Source organism: Neurospora crassa, linkage group IV (genome assembly GCF_000182925.2).
Source record: "Neurospora crassa OR74A linkage group IV, whole genome shotgun sequence".
In the NCBI taxonomy this organism is placed as follows: Eukaryota; Fungi; Ascomycota; class Sordariomycetes; order Sordariales; family Sordariaceae; genus Neurospora; species Neurospora crassa.
Window position 1 is genome coordinate 828,258 of NC_026504.1, and position 21,299 is coordinate 849,556.

A 21,299-nucleotide genomic window follows, 5' to 3' on the forward strand; every position below is an offset into this window, starting at 1 on the left:
TCCATTGTTATCTCTAGTCGAGATGGCTAATCATCCTCTCTACTTCAAGACTCATTCCCGTGTTAGTAGTGCACGCAGACCCCAGTGCCCACCGTCCCATTGACGATACTCCGACAATGAGTAACAGTTCAACAGACGGATGGGCTGAAGAACCGGTATCCAGTATGGTATAGATGGTCGAACTTGACAGGCCACTTACCAGATTCCTTTCATACACCGGAGGTATCAACGACACTTGGAGAATACCACGACTAACTAGTGTAGACAATGTCCTACAGCACTAATTCGCGGCCCCCTCAGCCCGTCCCTGGCCTTAAACTAACCGTCCAATTCGTCATCAGCGAGCGTGATGGCCAACCTCACATCACCATTCGACCCGCTTTCAATTATCGCCGTCTCATTAGCCCTGTCGGCAACCGCTGGTTCATGCCCTGGGAAGAACGCCTCCAATCCACCATCACCTTCCCGCCTGGGCGCGAGGAGCTTCGTCGATACATCCGCGATCAAATGCTCTGGTGCGACCCAGTTGGCGTGGTACAAGCAACCGACGACCAAATCACCTTGAAGGGAATTCCTGAAGTTCTTCTACAGTGGAGAATCCGCGCGCAGCATGCCGAAAGCGGGGATGGACGAAGGATTTGGGAGCAAGGACCGGTGATGTCGAGGGCGGCTGAGCAATTCATTGGGCTCTTTCGGGTTGTGGAGGTAAAAGAGATCGACTGGGTGGAGGTGACGATGAGTAGGGATGGTTGGGGTGGCGTGTTTAAGGAGCTGGCGAAGGGGAGGAGGGAGTTGGGGGTTGGGGAAACGAGGCTGAGGGCACTTCCGCGGGGAGGGTGGGATGTCGAGCGGAAGAGGTTGATGTTTTGGAGTCCGTCGATGTGAGGTGCGATGTGGTGTGAGAGTGAGCGGGAGATGGAAGGGACGGAGGTAGGTAGGGGTGCTACTATGGTGGTATAATGGTTGGGTTGCCAGCCACTCAGTACAGGACTGAGAATAGGGAAGGTAATGAGTGTGGGCGGACCTATTATCGGTCTCCATATGGAAAGAGGAGGATCGAATGAAATGAAAGAAGCAGCTGATAATCAACTTGGTCTATTCCCAGACAGCTATACGTGTTGAATCGTTCCATGTTGTAGTGTCCCCGTCGACAAGTGAAGAGAAAGGAGGTACCACGGGCAGAAGGCCCACAGGAATTCCAGTTGCCTAGCTTTATAAGCTCCACGTTCGCAAACAAAAGGCACATACGCCCATACCCACTGGAAAACTCGGGATCCCGTCCGCTCTCCCATAGATAAGCCAGTGAGGGCCAGACTAGTAGTTGGGTCGGTGACGACCAGCGAATCCCTGGTGTTGTATGTTTTTTTCCCCCTTTTTGTTCTTCGCTCCTCTCTTTGTGACGTGAGGGGAAGGTTATCTATGGGAGGAGTTTTTGGCAGGGGTTTGGATGACTCAGCCAAAAACGCCGCCGCCGTATCTAGAACCGTTTTCATTGCCTTCGCCATCGAGTGCACCGTTCCACTTACACCAAGCCCAGCTGAGTGGGCTAGGCACACACTACACAAGGTACTTACCCCTGCCTACCCCTGACACCTACTCCATATACTTAGTACACCTAAGTGTCTTGCTTGGAGGCATCGGAGCCGAGGAACGGAGCGCGCATTTGGTTGGAGCAAAGGTGACGCATACTAGGCTATTGAGGGATCGGATTGTAGGAGGTTATATGGTTTATAAGGCTGCTAAAGAGGAGGAGGAGGGTGGGAGGTGATATGACCAGCTTGGTTCTTCAGATAGGGAATGAGGGCTGGAAGTGTTGGTATGATGTTACCTAGCGATGATTTTTTTGTTGTGGTTTTTGGTTATGGCATGCGGGTTTGAGTTCTGCGGGTTGGGGCTTCGTGGGAGAAGGGATGGGAAGGAGAGGGGTTTTGGTGCGCATGGCTGAAGATGTGCACTGCGGTACTGGTTGATAAGGTACATATGTTATGATTATGAATATGGATGTGTTGATGATTTGGTATGATTGGGACGAACCACTTTTCTTCTTTTGTGTTTCCATCCCCATGCTTTTTGCTCTGCTTCCTCCTATCGTCGACCGCCAAGATGTGTTATATGGTGGCCTTCGACGGGAATATGCTAATATTATATGTCTCCAAACCCTTAATAAGAAGTTGCCGGGTATGGACGTGGGAATTGTGAGAGTCCGCTGGGGATTTGTCGTCGAGAAGCTATGATGCCTGTTATGCCGTGGGTTAAGTCAGTTTCGGCCCCGGGCTCCGACTTCCGACAGGCTACCGATATTAGAACAAGCTTTGATGTGCTAGCGCCAAGCGCCTGCCTACTTGCGGTTGCAAACCGTATGGGTGTCTAGTCTGTTGGTTCTGTTGGTTCGCAACCGAAATGGATTCATGTATCTTCTAGTATTCCACGCGAATGAACGATCGATACCTCTACCAAGTTACCGCCTCGGTGGATTTGCCTGCATGGGAACACTGCGCTTTCTACAATTATTGAGCGGAACTTCCTCGGCGATTCGTCGTCCTTCAACACCTAGGCCTCAAACCACTCACTCAGCCAGCACAACTACTTTTGGCACTGTTATTTGTGACGACGACCCCATTTTTCGTCTTCATTCCATCCTTCCACTTCAACACGCAACACTTGTCCAACTTGCCCGGGATGAATAACGTGAGAAAATGGCGTTTTATTATACCAGACGACGAAAGGCTGATGTTAAATGTCTATGGAGTACAAGATCTGTTGCTATGTAGATTTGGAGGGATGTGCTAATACATTTAGTTTTACCTACCCTTGGCATACAACACTCTTGTCATTTAGCCCACAGAACCGACGGTTAGGGTCAACCCTCCACTTATAACAATTATTCTCCACTAAACCTCCTTGCTTCCCATTGACTCCATTACAGTCACAACTATCCGTTGGCACTGCCAAGTACCTTTGGCATAAGCTTTTGGAGTAGTTGAACTTGCACTTGTCCTTTATCCTCAGCGACACGGCGATAGCAACGTAACCAACGCCACTGTTATACTCAAAAGGATACTCTTTCTCGAAGTTGAATCCCGCTATAAGGTCCATGCGGGCAATGTCGTCGCAGAATCTGGACGTGGCGTTGCGCATCCGAGCCCCCTCAGTCTGTTCACCCTTGAGGCATTTTTTCGAGTTCAACCGCGGGTCGCCTGTCTGGTAGACAGGGGCGGGAATAGGCACGGCTACCGTCGGACTGATCTTGGTGGTTGTTGGCTTGGGAGGAGTGGAAGATGTGGACTTTTGTTCGGGACAGAGGGTTCGCAGTTCCGCGGCATTCTCGTTGTAGAAGTCATCGCCGCCTGGATCTCCTACAGTATCCCCGAACCATGGCTTGGGGACACAATTGAAGTCTAGGAAATCACATTCATCCACCGTTGGGTATTCGGGCCAACCCCAAACTGCTCGGACAGCTTTTTTGGGCCAGCTTCCGGAAAGTGGCGTTGCCGCAGGCTTGGGAAAGGTACCTGTGGCAGATGTTGTGGATATCTCCCCGTCGTCACCCCTGTAAAGAACAGCAGGCCAGAAAGGTGTTGTTGCCGGAACGGGCCATATCTCCACGCCAGCATCACGCTTGTTGTTGTTGTTGTTGTTGTTGTTGACGGCACCGGCATCCCGAGTTATTGTTACCGGCTCAAGCACCCATTCCGTGATGGTCAAGGGCGCCTGGGTGATGGTGCTCGTCCAGGTTCCTTGGCTGACGGTAATTAGCGGATAGTGGACAGTGCTGGTTGCACCTTTCCATGGTGGCAACTTGACATTGCACGGAGGAGAGCAAGTGAATTTTGGCTCATCCATGTCCCAGATCACGGGGTCGATCCAAAGAGCTTCATCAAATCTGGTGGTGCCGTTACTGCCAACGTCGAGAATGCTAACTTGGGACCAACTGGGGTGCGTGTCAACGTTGAGGTTGTCAATGGCTGGAATGCCTTTGCCGTCCATGACCGCCATGTACTTTGCGCCGATGGTGACAAGATTCTGGAAGCGAACGTTGGCCAAATTGTCTTTAAGAAGCATAAGTGCTTTTTGACATAGCTGCAGATCGATGCAGGTCTGCGCATAGGTCGAGAACCACTGTTGTTTTCAACGGTCGTTAGTGAAAAATGTAGAAGCAAGGAGCAATTGTGCAAAAGAGAAGATGGTTTGCCACTGTCCCTGGGTTATAGGTAACCACGACACTTACGGTGTAGATGCCTGCACCAGCAACAAAGATGTTTTCCGAACCTGTCATGACCACGGACCAGGATTGATCACAACCATTTAACTCATTTCCGGCCGCACATGTATAATCCGGGTCCCCTGGCAAAAGGCCAACAACAGCAGCGAAAGGTGATGGTGGTGGAGGAGTCGGTTGGAAGTACGGTGATTCGGTCTGCACCATACCAGCGAATATGTTCGCTGCCGAATGGAAATTATACTGATAGAACACTGCGTGCTCTGACGCAGTACTATAAAGCCTGCAGTCCAGTAAGAAGTCAGTTTTCCTGGATGTGATGAGACAAGAAGATGGGAAAGCTTCCATACCAGGTGGGCTTTGTACTCTCAATCAAAAAGCCACGGGCAACATAGATGGATGTTTGCACCATGCTATTGTTTGTGCTGACAAGATCCGGGTCACTAGGAGAATCAGACAGGCAATTGTTAGTCCATCGGTAACAAGAGGTGGTACCAGACCTGTACACTTATTCCTGCCTGGGGAACATTGGAGTGCAACTTACTCAATCATGTGGTCAGCTACCCAAAGCCACATGTTTTCGAAGTAACCTGACGCCGAGGACGTAAGGTGCATCATCAGACTAGCGGCCGAGCAGCCTGCATTTACGCCGCTAGTGATGGGAGGACACTCTGCGGGTGTCAACTTCGTCCCGGTCGCACCTCCGATGCGGACGTGGCAGTCCCAGAGCCCGGCAGAACCCTGTGTAGCAGCTTGGATGTTCCATTGGATGACAATAAGACCGGCTGTTGCACCCCGTGTCGTAAATAAGAGGTCTTGCATTTCCACGTTGCCAATGTCTCCAGCATTTCCAACCTTGATCAAGACCTTGGGATTGCTAGAGTTGCGACAGATATGGATCAGCGTTCAGATTGACGAAAGATGAGAGAGGGTCGAAGCTTTAACGTACCTGGCATCGGAGAAATATGAGCCCGACGCAACTAACTGCGACCATGCTTCACCCACGATCTTGGCGCCAGGAGGGATAGTGATAGTCGAGGTGAGAATGTATGATCCGGCGTCGACGAAAAGGATCTTGCCCAAACTTGCGTAGAGCGCCGCCTGGAATGCCAATGTGTCGTCGGTAGAGCCATCACCTTTACACCCGAGGTCCTTTGTATGCATGAACATGGAAGTTGCTTGGTCCTCGTACTGAGGCTTGGGGCGTTCAAAGTAGTTGCCTTGGGGATCCAAAAGTGTCGAGTGCCTTCGATAGTTTCCAACTTTCCCGCCCATGAAGAAAGAACGAGCAGTCGTCGATCCTTCATAGACAGGTCCAATGACCCATTGGTCAATCACAGGCGAAGGGGCAAGGAGCGTGGCTCCAGTCGTGTCAGCAACAGCAACAGAGACACCTGAGAGAGCAATGTTTTCAAGTGCAATCCCAGTGCTTCCCTTTCCCGGAATTGCTGTTATGGGATTGACGATGACAACAGTCTCGACATTGGTAAATGACGAGTCCATGATCGAGACAGAGCCGACTACAAGCAAAATGCCGGGAATTAGTATGTGCGGCCAGGGGATAAGAAGGGGACACTCACTATTGCCGACGCCACCATCTCCGACGAGCTTGAATCCCGTCTTCACATTATTCATGGTAATGGACTTCCATACCCATCCCCAGTCCCAGATGACTTGGATTCCCACTGTGCATCCATTGAACTTGAGGCGTTGCGCCGTGAACTGCTGCTCGCCGCCTTTGAGACCTATTCCACCTCCGGTAAAAGTGACATCGGAAATGCCTCCACCGCTGCCATTCTCCGCGTAAAGCCCTATCTGGGACGAGCCAGGTGCTGCTCTCAACTCGACGTTCTGAAGACTTGTGGCTTGCGCGACTTGGTAGTGGAGACAGGTAACCAAGGTTCCTGAAGTGACCTTTTGGATGTCTATCACTATGTTTCGAATTTGACGGTAGAAATTGGCGGTGTTGACATAGTATCTGAATGGTGCAGCTAGAGTCAGTCACGCATGTGCATGTGCTCGGATTGGAAACACGGAATAGGGGTGGTTATGAAGAGAGAGAGGGAAGGAAGCATAAGGTAGGCTCTTCTGCATGTGCAACCTGGAGGTAAGAAAGAAAAAGGGATGTCAACATACTGAGGGTCACCGCCATCAATGCCTTTTCCTTCTTCCCCAGTATACTCATCCGTGGACAAGACACCCAGACCAACAAAGCTCGGAGCAGCGACAATGGTTGGCCTGTTGTTAGCATCACCGATAACCTGTGTTCCAAAGGGCAGGGGTATGGTTGAGGATACAAGGTAGGTGCCAGGGGGGAAATATACGATGGCGTTCTTGGTGGTCGACCCATTGCATCCTTTGCCACATCGGGTGCTGTTTGTTCCCATAGCCCTGTTAATGGCTTTTGTGTCATCCTAGTTACGGGAGTTATGAGTCAGTAGGTATTATTACATGCAAACGAACCAGCGGACAGTAAAGGAACACAACAAGGCGAGGTGAGGGGTGGCGGATGTGTGTAGAGGTATGTGGGACGCGATGGACTGCCCTTTCAGCGCGTCGAACCTACCGTAATACCATCTCCCACAGCTCCATAATCGAGCACATTTCTGAAGATAGCCTGCACTTCTTGGTTAGGGAATGAACTACGCTGGAGATCCTGACGGTCAATCTGGAGTGCATGGACAACTCACGTAAGTGGGTTCATCTTCCCAAGGTACTGTACCTTTGCGATCGAGACTGCGAGGTTGAGACGGATGTTAGTAAATCCGTTTTCTGCATCCTTGAATGGGGTTGATGGTAGTACGGTTCCATCAGAAAGAAAGACATACCCTTGCATCCAATATGTCCCGGTGCTTGCTGTAGCCGCACGCTTCGTGACATTCTTCCATCCACCCACCGAATCGGCCTCAGCCACAAGGGCTGCGGCTGCCGCAATCTCATCCGTGATATCCAAAAGCGGCGGTACCTCTACATCCTGTTTGATGGATGCAATCCTTTGCTCACCTGGACCGTGACCTCCACCCACAACAGTCCCGGGCTTCAAGCCATAGTTGTTGCGGAGCGGATGAGCCACACGTGCCTTGTTCAGTCTTGCCGAGTCGGCAAGCGCCTTTTTCACAATAGTTCGCGCAACCTGAAGCTCTTTGGCTGTCGATCGTTTGAGCAGTGGTGTAACGTGATGCTCAGGAACATTCCGACGCCGAGGAGCGATTTCTTGTGGTAGCGTCCTGGGAAGCGTCACGTTTTGATCCCGTGTTGCTTGTTCTCTGGTCACTGCAGGCTCTTGGCCCCAGCTTGTGAAGCTTTTCACACTCGACATGCCAGGCATCGTTTGACCTAACAGATCAGATTCGGCAACCTAGAGGTATTAATAGTCAGTTGACTCGTGTTGACGGCTGAATTAAGTGGACATGGATCGTGTCGCCGGTCAACTTACCTCTACATGACTCAGATTGGCGCGCACCACATATTCGTACGCCATGCCCGCCTGGAGGTGCTCGTCACGCTCGGCAGGCGTGAAGGATCGGCGAAAAAGAGAGGTGTGGTTGGCTTCTAGTGAGCGTTTCGCCTGATTCACCAACCTGGTATAGGTTTGAGTCTGAGTAGGCGTGCCATAATCCTTGTAAGTGAAGATGCGGGCAGCTATTCCATCAGCTCCTCCATTTTCGGGTCGGAATTTAAACAGGAAGATTGCTCTCTTCACGTTGTTCTCATAGGCAGCAAGCTGCAAGGCTTTGGCTAAACGTTTGAACTCATTTCGAAGTAGTCCGTGAGCCGTTGCCTGCCCTACCAATCGGGGATGTCAGCAACAGGTTGAAGTATTCTAGAGGTATGTGGTAGGAAAATTTCGAGGTGTATAAGCGAAAAGGTAGAAATAGGTCTCACAATCTTGTTCCGCTTTAATGATTTGCTTCACACCTTGGTTCCCATTACATGAAATCGCGGCACACCGGGTTTTGGCAGGGTTGTTGTACGAGGCGCCACTGCCACCCTCAACCCTATAGGAAGGTGTCAGAATCACTGGTCTTGAGGAGCGGGAGGAAGTTGTACATACCATGTAGCCGGTGGAAACTCGTCACAACTATATCTAATTTTGCTGTAAGAGATCACATTTCCGTTTGCATCTTTCTTGTTTTCGAGTTCGTTCATAACTGTGTTTGGCTCTTTTGCAGTTGTGAACCACTCGCCATCATTTCGCCAAGGCTTCTTTTGATCAGTTTCCGGACAGGAATGAGTATCTTTCCAAGACCTGGGACATGACTCGTCGCGGCGAGCATCCTGGTGAGATGACGGCTGTTGAGGCCCCTTCTCCCATTCACCTGTATCAAAATCGAAGCCGTACACATCATTTGGAAGACCGCTGACGGGATGTAGGTTTTGCCCTCGTGGTGTGGCCGCAAAGTTTTCGGCATTCTTGCATATCTCCACCATGTAGTGACAGTTGTAGATCAGGACCACCGTGTAGGGTTGAGTGTTAACAACATCGAAAAATGGTACGCTTAAAATCGGCCGGCTGTGCAAGTAACCATGAGGTTAGCAATGGCAAACATCCAACACATAAATCAGCCGCCAGGGCATGAGAATCCGAGGAGCCTTGCTTCGTTGAAGTTCGCAATCTGGACAAGTCTGAGAAAATTAGAGGTGAAGGGGTTAACTGACTAAAAATAATGTCCAAGCTTGGTGGTATCCTGGGTGTAGTCTTGGAGGTACTGAGCCACTGCCACCTGGGGAGAGAATATACAAAAAATCTGCGCAAAAAGCGCGAGAAGCTGCAAGACGGCCATGTCCTGAGTGTGGCCCAATCTGTAACAACAAGATAAAAGAAGTGGCATAAACAAAGCTTGAACTTCTCAGGTAACAGCACCTAGAGGTAGGCATGGGTTATACTTGAGCAACTCGACATGTACCAAAACTACCTCTAGGTTTCTGAGTGTGTCTTTACTAATCACTAGATCCACCAATGCTCTTCAGCTTGGCTAGGTAGAGATGGATTGACCAAACATGTCGTATGGGAGAGAAAGCGGCCTGGGCTGTATGAGGAAGGTGTGTTCAGCACCACTCGGTGAGGTATGACTCGGGGAACACTCGCGGGGTTTGCGACCCTTGGAATGAAGATTTCGGTTCCATTTTCCGCTTCTCATGTTAATCACCCCATGAGCCCGGACAAGCGTCATTAGCCTGAGGACTGGCGAGAGTCTGGATTGTTCTTGCTGCGAATGACTGTAACATGCGCCGGACTCGACCACATTTTGAGCACTGGCCGAGAACAAGACGAGATGTAGGTAAGTATCCTAGATGCTTGTCAACCATGGGAACTCTGCGAAAGGTAAGTACAGTAGTTACTCGCCACCGCTGTACTTGCGACGGGTGCCTAGGTAAGATTAAACAATACCACTGTTCCCCATCTGAAGCACGTTCTTCCACAGAGCAGCCGCGGCCATGCCGGTCAACGTCCCACATGGGTCGTCTCTGGAAGAGAAGCGCATGGAAACATATGGGATAAGGAGTACGGTGAATGGGCATTGGCGAAGTCCACCACCACTGCACTTCTAGGGCTGTTGTTTGTGAATAGTATCTAATTGTGTTGCCGTTGCTCTTTGTCTTGGACTCGTGGTTCGCCGTCAATGTTGTTATTCGATTCGTCCATGTGTAGAATGGCGAGTGTTGCATAGCCTAGAGATGACTGAAGTTTAGGATTAAGAGATATGGTACTTTGGTACCTACCTTGGGAGATGGCCATGCAAATATTCATGATGGCAAGGATGGAAAGGTTCATGTTGGTGGTGATGGGGACTGGATGCAACTTTTCAAATGACTTTACGCGGGAAACGGACCCCTATGTAGACTTTCAGCATTGTGTACTGTGTGCGCTGCAGAAGGAAATGGACTCACGGAGATGCGGACCGCCCGGGAAAGTGCACATGTCAGAAGCTTAACGTTTGGCAAAATCCGGCCGACTCGGTCGACAAGGCTGACTGATCCAACATACATAGCTCCTGCCTATTTGAGTTCGTAAGCCGCATCACGATTTTTGCCGCTCTGTTGGTTGGAAGTCGCACTCGCGAAGCTAGCGGGGACGTTTTCGAATCCTATCACATGAAAATTGAAGCAGGATGTCACATTGCCCGGAAATGATGGAGGGAACAACGGACGGGATGAACACAATGGACTTGCCCGAGATAACACAGGTAGGTACGCGTTCTGTTCCACTACGGGAAAAACATCAAATTCTCGAGATGGAAGGCACGGCACCGCAATACTCTCCTTCCAAACAATAACTGCCTTGTCGTCGCCGCCCATTCTTGGAGCTGCTTGTCCATGTCATGTCGCCCTCGCCCAAACCTTCCACTTCCCACATACCCGACATCTCATCGACCAAAAAACCAGACTCCCGCTCTTGCCTACCTACCTCTACCTAGAGGTATCTCCAACATGCAGCTACCCCACGGAAGCGCATGGCCCCAGCGCCTTGCATTCTATCTCGTTGCGCTCTTCTATCTTGCAAGCACAGTTTGTGCAAAGGAAAGCGAGTGTCAGCCTATATACTGGGAACCGGGTCAATTTGAGAAACGAGACCTGTCCGACACCAATGCTGCTCTCAATTCTACAACCACTGCAAGTGCCGGTATTTCCAGCTCCCTACCCGCGACGGCAACTTCTACCTCGGCCGCGCTGGTGCCAGTCACCATCAGCCCCCTCATCAACGAAGACCCCCAGCCGGGTGAGATCAACTGTCGAGATACCGACAGCACAGAGGGCATGGAGATCAACTACTACACGTGCACCGCACTTGCTGCGAGAAATAGGATCAGTGTCGACACATTATTCGGGTTGAATCCAGGGCTGGATCGTGACTGCGGCAACATTGAAGCCGACACCGAGTATTGCGTTCGAGGGTGTAAGTGAAAGACACAAACTTGGGATTGCCGTTGTTTCATCTACAGACTAGGTAATGACCTCCGCTTGCACACCGTAGTTATCGAACCCATCAGAGCTTATGACGGTCTTTGCGGTCCTCCTCACAAAAATGCTACTTGTCTCGGCACTGGGCGTCAATGTTGCAATGCACTAACTTGGAGATGCGGCGACTCTGCGTAAGTCCTTGTCAATCATAAACACTACCTTTACCTAGCTCCATCTGATTAAGTATAATCTAACGCTATCTCCTAACATCAGAGAAGACTGTGCAGAGGGAACATGCTACGAAGGTGCATGTGTAGGCGATGCTGTCTATAGCACAGACGGTACATGTGGCCGAGACCACGGCTTTAGGTCCTGTACGGGTATATGGGGAGATTGTTGCAATGCAGCTGGGAGATGCGGAACTGGCCCTGACTTTTGCGCATACGGCAAATGCCAGTTGGGGAACTGTGACCGCCAACCAACCTCTTCCACAACCTCATCTTCCACAGCCACCGTTAAAACGAGCAATCCCGTAACCGCCTCAACCTCAAAAGCTTCAACATCAACCGCCACAACTAGTACTACGACCAAGTCATTATCCACAAGCAGCTTGAGGACCACAACCTCTAGTTCCGCTACCAAAACAGGAAGCTCAACCACACCATCCAAATCAAGCACTGCGGCAACTACAACTACCACAAAACCTCCCAGCACTACAATCCCCGGTCTGGCTGCTTTGCCTTCGTGTGGCCAAACGTGCTTCAAGAACATGCTTGCCCAATATTCCGCGCTGGGATGTGCCGCTCTAGATAGCTATTGTCTCTGCAACAACGTCAACTTCCAGAACGGCATTCGCGATTGCTCAAACGGAGCCTGTGGAACTGCTATTGGCAGCACGGTAACCTCTTTCGGAAGCGCATATTGTTCTACAGCTTTTGCTACCCACACTGCCACTACCACCGGCTTAGCTGCTCTACCCTCTTGCGGTCAGATATGCTTCAACAATATGGTGGCTCAGTATTCGACTCTTGGTTGCGCTAGTCCCGCGCCGTCTTGTTTGTGCAAGAATGCCAACTTTGGATACGGCCTGAGAGATTGTTCAAATAACGCATGTGGGACGGCAGTTGCTTCGAGTGTAATTGCGTACGGAAGTTCATATTGTGCGTCTGCAACCGCTATTTAAAAGGAAGAGAAGTCACCGTGGTAGTTGGGTAGCGGAAAGGTAGTGGTGTGATGTGGAGGATCAGGAACATTGTGTGACATCCCATTTTTGGACATTCGTGAATGCAAAGGATCTCATGTACTTCTACTCCAATCTGCGAACTACCTTCCTGTGTACGACAAGATTTGAAATTCTGCTACATGGGTTTTACCACCTTCTCCTGCCACTAGCTGCATCGATATCACACACCTCCTAGTGCCCCCCTACTCATTTCTTATTGCCCTTGAAATTCAGGTTCCTCCTCGTTCAATGCCATTTTCCTTTGTCCTTTTTCCGTGTCCTTGTCCTCGTCTTCCACTTCCACTTATCCTTCGATTTTCTTCCCCTTTCCCTCTAGCTCAGTTTCCCGTTCCTCTTGTCCTTCGGTTGTCTCCTCCTGTCCCTCGCCTCCAGGGTTAGTACGAATACCCATCCCTCCAACGGGCACGTTCACCACATTCACCACATCGCCACTACTTCCCAATGAACGCAGCATCGCGTTAGCCGCATCAATGCTATCTTGACTGAGCGGGCAATGGTTGCGGACCCATTCCGTCTTCTCTACCAACCAATGTGCTGGCTCATCGTCGTAAAAAGTTACCATCCACTCGAATTCCGGATGCGATGCGTCGCATTGATCGTACTGTCTGACGCCCCTGGCTTTCAAAACGTCGTCGCGCATACTTATAAGCCAAGTATGGACAGCTGAGGTGACGCATCGTTAGCAAAGATCCAGGACATGACAGGGAGGTGATTGAACGGCCAAAAAAGAAGCAAAAGGCAAATATAAAGAAAAACAAAAACGCACCACAAATATAATCCCTAATTGTGACAAATCCCCCTGCACCTCCTGGCGTAACCTTCAACCTCCTTCCCCACGTGCGCACCGGCCGATCCTCCCCGCAGCACTTGATCAGAAACTCCGTGTCAGAATCTGCTTCCCAGTTATAAGGATCCTCCTCCTTTGGGTCATCTAGCCACGGCCGGATGTCGTCGTCGAGATCGCCGTAGGTCACAAATTCGCCGTGTACTTGGCTGTGCCATTCGTGCGACTCCACCCAGTTCTTTTCCCAGCTGTCGAGGTCTACGGAGGCTACGGTCATCAAGGACGCGGGTGGGTCGGTCATGGGGAGGAGGGCAATGGGGTGGTAGGTGCCGGTGCTGGTGTTTTCGGGGTTCTGGTCGTCGGTTGCATCTGCCGGTTTGAAGAATGGTTCCAGGTGTCCTTGGGCACCGCTGTCGTTGGACATGACGGAAATCGCCGAGGGAAACGTGCCTTTGAACTCCCAAACCAGTCGATCAACTTCTGGAGAGAGGCTAACATGGGGCGGCAAGTACGGGCTTTCAAGCTCTTCGTACGACTCGCTTGGTTGGGGAGTTGCCTCTGTGGAAGTTTCCATGATTGTTGAATTGGAAGGGGATTCCATTGGAACCCGAGGGATAGGAAGCTGGTAGCTGGCGCGGAAAGAGATTGCAAATGGAAAAGCACAAGGAGGGAAAGGGAGTAGGTGCATGGGATATAAGTAGGTACCTAGAGGTAGGTACCTAACAATAAGCTTGAGAGGGGTGGCTCAAATAGGCAAGAGCTCAACTAAAGGTACCCCTGTTACATTGCCCGCTAAGCTTTCGCTACTACCCGTGCCTCGTCCCCTTAATGCCTCCGTCCGAACGATATGTTGATGCCCGTATATGGGAGCTGGTGGTTCAGTGTGTTTTGACCCTACCACGTGATTAAAAGACCCGTTTCCTGTCCTTCCCGCTCCCATAGATAAGAACACATCTTATTCGAGATTTCATAGAGTCCCAAAAAAAAAAAAAAAAAAAGGCATGAGATCCATCCACCCCTTTGACGCTTAAACCAACCAAGACAACACACCTCCTCCCCTCTCATCGACTCCGTCCTCCCAGCTGCCAAACAGAAGGGCACGAATGGCAGCGGATACCTCGACCAGCAATGAAGGGGCTCAACAAAAGTGCTGCTGACACTAGGTAGAGGTAGAAGTCAGCCATGTGCACATGCAGTGCTCGTACGAGCAACAAACAACACAAGAAAGATGCTCCGTCTCTATCCGAACGGGACTGGACTTACCTGATCTCTCCCCCATCCTGCTCCTCCCATTCTTATCCGACCCCTCCTCCTCCTCCTCCTCCCTCTCCTTTTTAATACACGCAACGCACTTCCTCGGGTATTCCCTTGCTTTGGTCGTCTTCTTGGCGCCGCACGAGAAGGTGTAGGCTTGCGCTTGGATGACTTTGGGGCAGCGTTCTTCGGTGGTGACTTCGAGGAGAAGCTCCTTGCAGTGGGAGCAGAGGGATTGGGTGATTGCTTGGGTGCACATGTTTGAATAGGTGGTGCTTCTTCTGGTGGTGAGGCGTGATTGGGTGTTACTGGTTTGTTGATTGTCGGAAGTAGGTATGAAATGAGAGATGGATGTGTGGGGTGCTTGAAGACCAAGTCTAAGTTTGAGTTCGAGTTTGAGAATAGGGAGTAAAGATGAGTTGGATGTGGGCACTGGGTTGTAGGTATGTTTGTGTGTCGGATTTTGAGATTTCAATACGGAGGCACTGTTGGATGGGAGGTTGGTTGGAGGGAGGTTTTGAAGGAATCATTCATCCTTCAGGTCTTCTGCTGCCTTTGTTGATTTACCTACCGTATCTACAGCTGGATCTAATTCATTCGATGTTTCTGGAATCTGGTCCACGTCGAGATCTACAGGTACAATATCGAGTCTGGACCTCGACTGCGTGGCTGTGCCGTGCTGTCCAAGACCATCTTGAAGCTATCTACCTCTACCTAGGTACTCTTCGACAACCCGATCGTGCAGATTGTCCACAAGTCCCTGCATCGCCATATATCTCATGTTGAGACAAGTGACACCGGAAAATTATACCTACCGGTCGATGGTGGTGATGACTTATCGCGCAGTGAATTATGTTTGGGTATCACCGGACGTTCAACGGTGGGAGGAGGGCAGCTGAGCTGAAGGCCATAAGAGCATATCGCATCAACTTGAAACCAGCAATGAGACTACCTACCGGTATGGGATGGGAACAGGTTGCCTCGCTGCTACTTCCACGACATGCTGCTGGTGAGTGGCAAGGTGTCAACCACAGTAACCACTACCCAAACAGAGCATTAAGCTTGTGCTTGTGTTTGGATTTGGCCAAAAGGCATTCTGTCTCGCTACTCGGTCAGTCCGGTGGGAATGGGAACATCGTCCTTCCACTGGGTTACACCTGTGTCCATTTCACGCTCTCACAAGGTTATAGATCGGAGTACCAATGGATGTTGTTGAGCAACTATACTGTACGCTGTGGTGTGATTTTTACGTCAGTCTTTGTGAACCTTCGGGGGTATGGGACCTTCCTTTCTAAACTATTGGCCATCTTAGGCCCATATGTAGCCCCAACAGTCCTGCTCAACGCTTTGTGGGTCACATAATACGAAGGGAGATAAAGAAGTTAATTTTTTTTGGCATGGTAGGTGGCAAGCTTTCATGCTAGACTTACCTTTTGGGACAGTGGCTGTGTCAGCAGTGTCAGTCCTTTAGGAGAACTCACCGGGCGTCTTGCTGTTGGGATCACTGTTATGCACACGATATCTGTGAATTCATGGGATTCGTAAAATAAGAACTTACTGCATTGGTTCAGTCTGCATACTTATATTAGAGAAGAAAAAAAAGCAAACCCCTGCCGAAGCCGACAGAGTATAGCAGTGTCCTCACATCGATACTTGACCCCCAGTGCCAAGAAAAGAGTCGAAGAGGGAGCCGCATGTAGGGTCATCACTCACCTTTCCCAGCCCACTTCGCCATGTCGATAGAGCAACATAGGAACACAATGAAACACGAGCAGGTCTCCCTCTCACAACAACTCTCCTCCAGTACGTCCAAAGCATCTGCCGGTTTCAAACAACACAGCGGAACTTCCATCCAAACATGTAGCGATTCGAACCGGGTTCCACAAAGTTGTGGCATCAGGGAACGCAACGGAAAAGAAGATTGGTCATCTTCCTTGTATTTAAAGCTTAATCTGATGTTTGTCCAACGCAGCACGACGAGTCGTTCATCCATCCACAAGCTTTCCCAGTGCGGCAACCCGAACATCCATCACTTCCAGCCAGACCGAAACCCGAAACCGATTGATTCATAAGGAACGCAGTTGTTGAAAGTTGACAGTGAGGTGATACTCCATATCGGTGTTTCCGGTTCCCCTCTGCTAGGCAGTCGGTTCAATGAGAGGCGATGTCTTGATGATAACACTCGGAAGGCGTCGAAAGAGGGATGGATATGTCGAGACTGAAACAATTTGGGAGTTGGTTTCTGGGTGATGTTAGAAAATTTGATTCGGTTCGGACATCAACACAGGCAGGACATGCACGCGTGTCACTTACAATTTTGCATGATCAAATGCATTTACTTGCTGTGCTTGGGGCAGTTGGCGCAGGTGCAGCTGTCACCGCAAGAGCAAGAGTCTCCACACATGTTGATTGTTGTTGTTGTTGTTGTTGTTGTCGTTGGGGATTTGTTTGGGTTAGGTTGGTGGTCAAAGCGCCGTTGATACCTACGAAGTCAAAGAGTCTTAAAAAAAAAAAAAAAGAAAAGAAAAGAAAACACCAAATTGAAGTCTGAGGGGAAGTTCAATTTTTATATCCCAAGCCCTACCCGCGGCAGCAGCGCTACATCGTACGCTAACTGCCCAGCACTAGCAGCCCACCACCTAGTGTAGTTTAGAGGGGAGGTAACATCGACACTAGTCACTAGTGAAATGGTGAGACGAATAAGGGGCCATCCACGCCGTCACGCCCTGTCGCCCTGAACTCAGTTTAATGCAATCCCCTCATCCTTTCCTTCTCGACCAGTTCCATCCCCCCGCCCACTACCCGTAGGGTCCGGAAGGTGAGGGGAACATCGATACGAACACACACACACACACTGGGCAGTCTGACACATTTCATGAGCGCATTTCGCGGGTTTTGGTGTGAACATCTTTTCCAATCAAAGCATGCGGGTTCCAGCAATGAAGGGCACACGGAGGAGGGGCGTGATCAACAAACAGGTGATCTTTTTTAGGTAGGTGTGCCCCTATCAGCTTCACTATCTTGGGTGATAAGCTAGGTGCAGGGGGCCGGTTGGTTGCATTCGTTGTCAAGTCCACTCTTGACTACCTTCCCGATCACACTGGCCGGCTACAAGCGCAGCAGGGACAGTGAGCGACTTGTCGAAACTAGCCTCGAGGCTTCGGCTCCTGTTTGGCGGGAAGAACGACGAAGGGCAGGAGGGGAAAGAGGTTCGCGGCAAGCACGGTATCTGGCTTCTGGGCACAAGGAGGACAGTTGCTGTGGGTGACCTCTAACATCCCATATTCGGAGCGTGCATGGTACCACAACAAAAGTCCGGAGACAAGCGTGTCATTGTGTGACATGATAAGTTACCATCGCCCCTTGATCCCGGCACCATGGGCAAATGGGGATTGTTGAGCATGATCCATGGTTCTCAAGTTAACAACAAGCGGGATGGAATCCGGGGAATGGATGGCGGTCGGTTATTTCGGTTTTTGTCGTTGCTGGCTGCCTCTAATGCCCCGGCTACCGAGAGTTGGAAGGGTGATGATCTTACTGCCAGACACCCGGTGGCGTTGGATGGGAGTCAGTTATGACATAGAGGGCTGAGATCAAAGAGTGGGAGCCAGTACTGGTCCCAAGTCCGACAACCTGCACAGGTAGCTGCACATAAGCATGATACCCATGGAAAGAGGACGCAAAAGAGCATGGGGGGCACTTCGACCTAATCCGTTGCTACTCGAGATGCTCCCTGAAGCTCTTTCGCTGTAGCGCTACTCATCGATATGAGACCACATAGTCTGGCTAGAGGCTTGGTCTTCAATATCCGAGCCCACGCTCAAATAAACACACGTGCTGGACATTCCAAACTTTGATCCAAGGAAGAGGTCTTGTCCAAGAAAACAAAAGCGACACAAAGAAAGAAAAAAAAGGAAAGAGGCAGCTAATTCTCAGGCAAGTCAGCTAACAGCCCTTACTCCCTACAGCTGACTCAATAAACATCAAACTTCCCATTCAACCTCAAATCCCTCGAACTAGCACCCACTACCACCCCAAAGCTGCCACTAGGCACCACCCAATTCTGGCTGCCCGTATCCCAATAACTCAAATCCCTCCTCCGCAAAATGAACGTAGCTGTCTTGCTCTCCCCGGGCGCCAGCTTCAGCTTTGCAAACCCTCTGAGCTGTTTCGGCGGGCTCGACGGCGCGGAAGAGGGCAAGGTGATGTATAGCTGGGGTGCCTCGGCGCCCTGCACACCACCCGTGTTTTTGACGACGGCAGTGACGGTTGCCACGGTTTCCCAGAGGTCGGCGCGGCCGCCAGGGATGGTGTCACCCGAGGCGGGACCGGAGGAGGCGGTGGAGGTGATGGAGAGGGAGGAGTAGGTGAAGTTCGTGTAGGCTGCATATTTTGAGGTACAGAAGAGGTGAGTAAACTGTTGTCTACCTACTACGGAAGGGGGAAGGGAGAAACTTACAAAGACCGAAACCGAACTCATACCGGGGAGCGATACCGTTCTTGTCAAAGTGGCGGTAATCGATGAACAGACCCTCAGTGAACAGATCCGTCCCTCCCCTTTGCACGGCAGTGCCGTAGTCGCTTTCGCTCTTGGCGATAGTATACGGCAGCTTACCCGAGGGAGAGACCAAGCCGTATAGGACATCGACAAGGGCGTTGCCGTTCTCTTGGCTGGGGAGACCGGCCCACACGACCGCCTTGACGCCCGGCTGCGCGAGGATAGTCTCCAGAATGATGGGGCCGGTACTGTGGACGACGACAATGGTGTTCTTGTTGGCTTGAGCCACGGCTTGGACTAGCTGGTTGCCGTTGTGCCAGGGATCGAGGTTGGGACGGTCGCCGGTCACGCCCTCGACCGTGATGTAGCCTTCGCCGGAATCGGCTGTGATGAAGACTAGTGCCGCGTCGGCTCCGGAGGCAGCGTTGGCTACGCCGCTGGTGCTGTCAGAGCTGAGTAGGTTGACAGTTGTTCCGTCGGACTGAGCCCGCGTCTTGAGAGCATCATAGGGTGCTACGAAGTAGGGGTAATCGGCCGTGCCGGAGCCCCAACCCATGCCGAGCGCACCGGTGTTGCATCCTCGATCGGTGCAGGCGTTCCTTCCCGCAGGGTTGACAACGGACGATGACCCAATGATTGCCAGCTTGCTAGGCTTCTTGAGCGGGAGGATGTTATCGTCGTTCTTCAGCAGAACAATGCCGTCTCTTGCCACTGCGCGAACGTTCTCCTTGTGGTTTCCTTGAACATTGGCCTTGAGGTTAGTCGCAGGGTAGCCTGAGTTTTGCTCGAGTAAATACCACGATGCGAGAATGCGCTTGGCCATGTCGTCCAGTCTTGCTTTGGAGACCTGGCCATTGTTGACGGCGGTGTTGAGCTGTGGTCCCCACAGGATCGTCTTGCCATTAAAGTCACTGCCTGGCATCGTCATATCCATACCACTGTTTGCAGCGCCGTTCGTGGTGTGCTGGGCGTTCCAATCACTCATGACATATCCTTTGAAGCCTAGCTCTTTCTTGAGAAGGCCATTCTGGATTTTGTCATTCTCACATGCCCACGTACCGTTGACCTAGACGCACGTCAGCCATTCAGATCCATCAGGTTACATACAAGAAGGCATTGATGAGCATACCTTGTTGTAGCTGCACATCACACTTGCAACATTTGAGTGTACGGCATCGGCAAAAGGGAAGAGGTATAGTTCATGCATGGTGCGGTCGTCGACGACACTGCTGATAGTATCGCGGTTTGTCTCCTGTTCGTTGAGAATGAAGTGCTTGGCGCAAGCTTGTACACCATTGCTCTGGATCCCTTCAATTGTTTCGCTCATGGCAATACCTGTGAGGTAGGGATCCGGACCAAAGCCCTCCCAGTTACGTCCACCATTGGGGATCTTGCCAAGCGCTCCGGCCACGGGTCCAAGAAGGACATGTACGCCAACCCCTCTGGCTTCTGCACCGAGGTAGACGCCGCGCTGTCGAATCAGTTCGACGTCCCATGTTGAAGCCGCCTGGATACCAGGCGTGAACGCGGTGACACTTCCTCCAAACCGAATGCCGAGAGGGCCGTCTTGTAAACAGAGCTGGGGATAACCGATTGATGCAATAGCTGGGGTGTTGCCAACACATGGGCCCTTATTCCAGCCGACTCCGGTGACGATGTTGACCTTGTCTTGCTGTGAAAGCTTGGAGAGAGCAGTGCTTGCCTGAGAATAGGCTGCGTCCCACGCCGCAAAACCTGAGCCAGCTTGACGAGCTTGTTTCTCGCTAGTCTCGGCCCAGGCGAGGGAAGTCGCGGCCAACACCGCAAATATTCGAAGGTGCATGTCGGGCGCTTCGTTGAGTGTTGTGACTGTCCCGGTTCTTCTTGGTGGTCCTTCAGCCAGGGTTGAATTCCTCTCATAAGGTCAACCTCTCCCTCCCTTCTCACCAAACCAAGAAACGTCCTTCTCTTATACTGAAGTCCAAGAAATGCCCAGTCGGAACCACGGCGAGTTTCCTGAACGGATAGCTAGCGCCACTTTACCTAATTCCATCTTCAGTATTTTCTTCCGGGCATGTAAGACCTGGATTCAGACTAGAAAACATCGGGCGCCGAGGCCCCGAAAGATCATCGTGATGCAGTAGGGTCATGCTTCATGTGCGAAATAAATGGCGGGGTGCAGCTCCGGCAGTGGACGAGATGTTGTGGCTTTCGGAAGGACACGAGGCGAGCGAATACTATGTTCTTCAACTGGCCAAGGAAACATCCCGAGCGGTTGTGACCACCAACAACAGCCGGGCCGCATTCCCATATATTAATTAGGCTACATGTAGCCTCTTCTCGCGCTGTGCAACACCCCGCTCCCCTGAGAACGGCCGAGCTCCCATTGTGTTTTCGGGACTGGAAATGGTACCAAGAG

General features: G+C 51.1%; 7 protein-coding genes and 1 non-coding gene across 9 annotated transcripts; 3 read left to right on the forward strand and 5 right to left on the reverse strand.

Moving 5' to 3' along the window:
• Positions 1-219: 219 nt before the first annotated feature.
• NCU16746 (hypothetical protein) lies at positions 220-921 on the forward strand. Its single transcript, XM_011396064.1, has one exon. The coding sequence runs from the start codon at positions 268-270 to the stop codon at positions 883-885; it is 618 nt and encodes a 205-aa protein (XP_011394366.1). The 5' UTR covers positions 220-267; the 3' UTR covers positions 886-921.
• A 329-nt stretch (positions 922-1,250) lies between these two features.
• NCU15627 lies at positions 1,251-1,362 on the forward strand. The gene has a single exon (XR_897879.1). It is a non-coding gene; the product is annotated as a 5S ribosomal RNA (ribosomal RNA).
• A 1,443-nt stretch (positions 1,363-2,805) lies between these two features.
• NCU04947 (LysM domain-containing protein) lies at positions 2,806-7,700 on the reverse strand (the record flags this gene model as incomplete). The annotated part of the gene is made up of 11 exons (XM_954302.2): positions 2,806-4,119; positions 4,229-4,493; positions 4,570-4,662; positions 4,764-5,096; positions 5,169-5,739; positions 5,800-6,197; positions 6,356-6,633; positions 6,786-6,887; positions 6,937-6,955; positions 7,048-7,577; positions 7,656-7,700. The coding sequence occupies 11 exons, from the start codon at positions 7,698-7,700 to the stop codon at positions 2,806-2,808; spliced, it is 3,948 nt and encodes a 1,315-aa protein (XP_959395.2).
• Positions 7,701-10,651: 2,951 nt separating this feature from the next.
• Positions 10,652-12,305, forward strand: NCU04948 (hypothetical protein; the record flags this gene model as incomplete). The annotated part of the gene is made up of 3 exons (XM_954303.3): positions 10,652-11,117; positions 11,196-11,313; positions 11,396-12,305. The coding sequence occupies 3 exons, from the start codon at positions 10,652-10,654 to the stop codon at positions 12,303-12,305; spliced, it is 1,494 nt and encodes a 497-aa protein (XP_959396.3).
• A 203-nt stretch (positions 12,306-12,508) lies between these two features.
• NCU04949 (hypothetical protein) lies at positions 12,509-13,723 on the reverse strand (the record flags this gene model as incomplete). Its single annotated transcript, XM_954304.2, has 2 exons — positions 12,509-13,028; positions 13,132-13,723. The coding sequence occupies 2 exons, from the start codon at positions 13,721-13,723 to the stop codon at positions 12,649-12,651; spliced, it is 972 nt and encodes a 323-aa protein (XP_959397.2). The 3' UTR covers positions 12,509-12,648.
• Positions 13,724-13,923: 200 nt separating this feature from the next.
• Positions 13,924-15,135, reverse strand: NCU04950. Of its 2 annotated transcripts, XM_011395821.1 has the most exons (2): positions 14,413-15,135; positions 13,924-14,308 (listed from the first exon to the last, which is right to left on the reverse strand). In XM_011395821.1, the coding sequence occupies exons 1-2, from the start codon at positions 14,660-14,662 to the stop codon at positions 14,211-14,213; spliced, it is 348 nt and encodes a 115-aa protein (XP_011394123.1). In that variant the 5' UTR covers positions 14,663-15,135; the 3' UTR covers positions 13,924-14,210. The 2 variants fall into 2 exon arrangements, with proteins under 2 accessions (XP_011394123.1, XP_011394122.1); XM_011395820.1 differs by having other exon boundaries at positions 13,924-15,135.
• Positions 15,136-15,937: 802 nt separating this feature from the next.
• NCU04951 (hypothetical protein) lies at positions 15,938-16,953 on the reverse strand. Its single transcript, XM_954306.3, has 2 exons — positions 16,717-16,953; positions 15,938-16,645 (listed from the first exon to the last, which is right to left on the reverse strand). The coding sequence occupies exon 2, from the start codon at positions 16,427-16,429 to the stop codon at positions 16,109-16,111; it is 321 nt and encodes a 106-aa protein (XP_959399.3). The 5' UTR covers positions 16,430-16,645; positions 16,717-16,953; the 3' UTR covers positions 15,938-16,108.
• A 1,130-nt stretch (positions 16,954-18,083) lies between these two features.
• On the reverse strand, positions 18,084-20,791 carry gh3-4 (glycosyl hydrolase family 3-4). The gene is made up of 3 exons (XM_954307.2): positions 20,031-20,791; positions 18,863-19,967; positions 18,084-18,786 (listed from the first exon to the last, which is right to left on the reverse strand). Exons 1-3 carry the CDS (start codon positions 20,721-20,723, stop codon positions 18,377-18,379), a joined length of 2,208 nt encoding a protein of 735 aa, XP_959400.1. The 5' UTR covers positions 20,724-20,791; the 3' UTR covers positions 18,084-18,376.
• Positions 20,792-21,299: the final 508 nt, after the last annotated feature.

Bases quoted from the DNA above. Each gene is read 5' to 3' on its own strand.
- NCU16746 (XM_011396064.1), top strand. From the start codon at position 268: ATGTCCTACAGCACTAATTCGCGGCCCCCTCAGCCCGTCCCTGGCCTT.
- NCU04950 (XM_011395820.1), bottom strand. From the start codon at position 14,662: ATGTGCACCCAAGCAATCACCCAATCCCTCTGCTCCCACTGCAAGGAG.
- NCU04951 (XM_954306.3), bottom strand. From the start codon at position 16,429: ATGTTCGGGTTGCCGCACTGGGAAAGCTTGTGGATGGATGAACGACTC.
- gh3-4 (XM_954307.2), bottom strand. From the start codon at position 20,723: ATGCACCTTCGAATATTTGCGGTGTTGGCCGCGACTTCCCTCGCCTGG. The intron at 19,968-20,030 runs GTATGCTCATCA...ACGTGCGTCTAG, and splicing joins TGATGTGCAGCTACAACAAG to GTCAACGGTACGTGGGCATG. The intron at 18,787-18,862 runs GTAAGTTTCTCC...CAAAATATGCAG, and splicing joins TGAGTTCGGTTTCGGTCTTT to CCTACACGAACTTCACCTAC.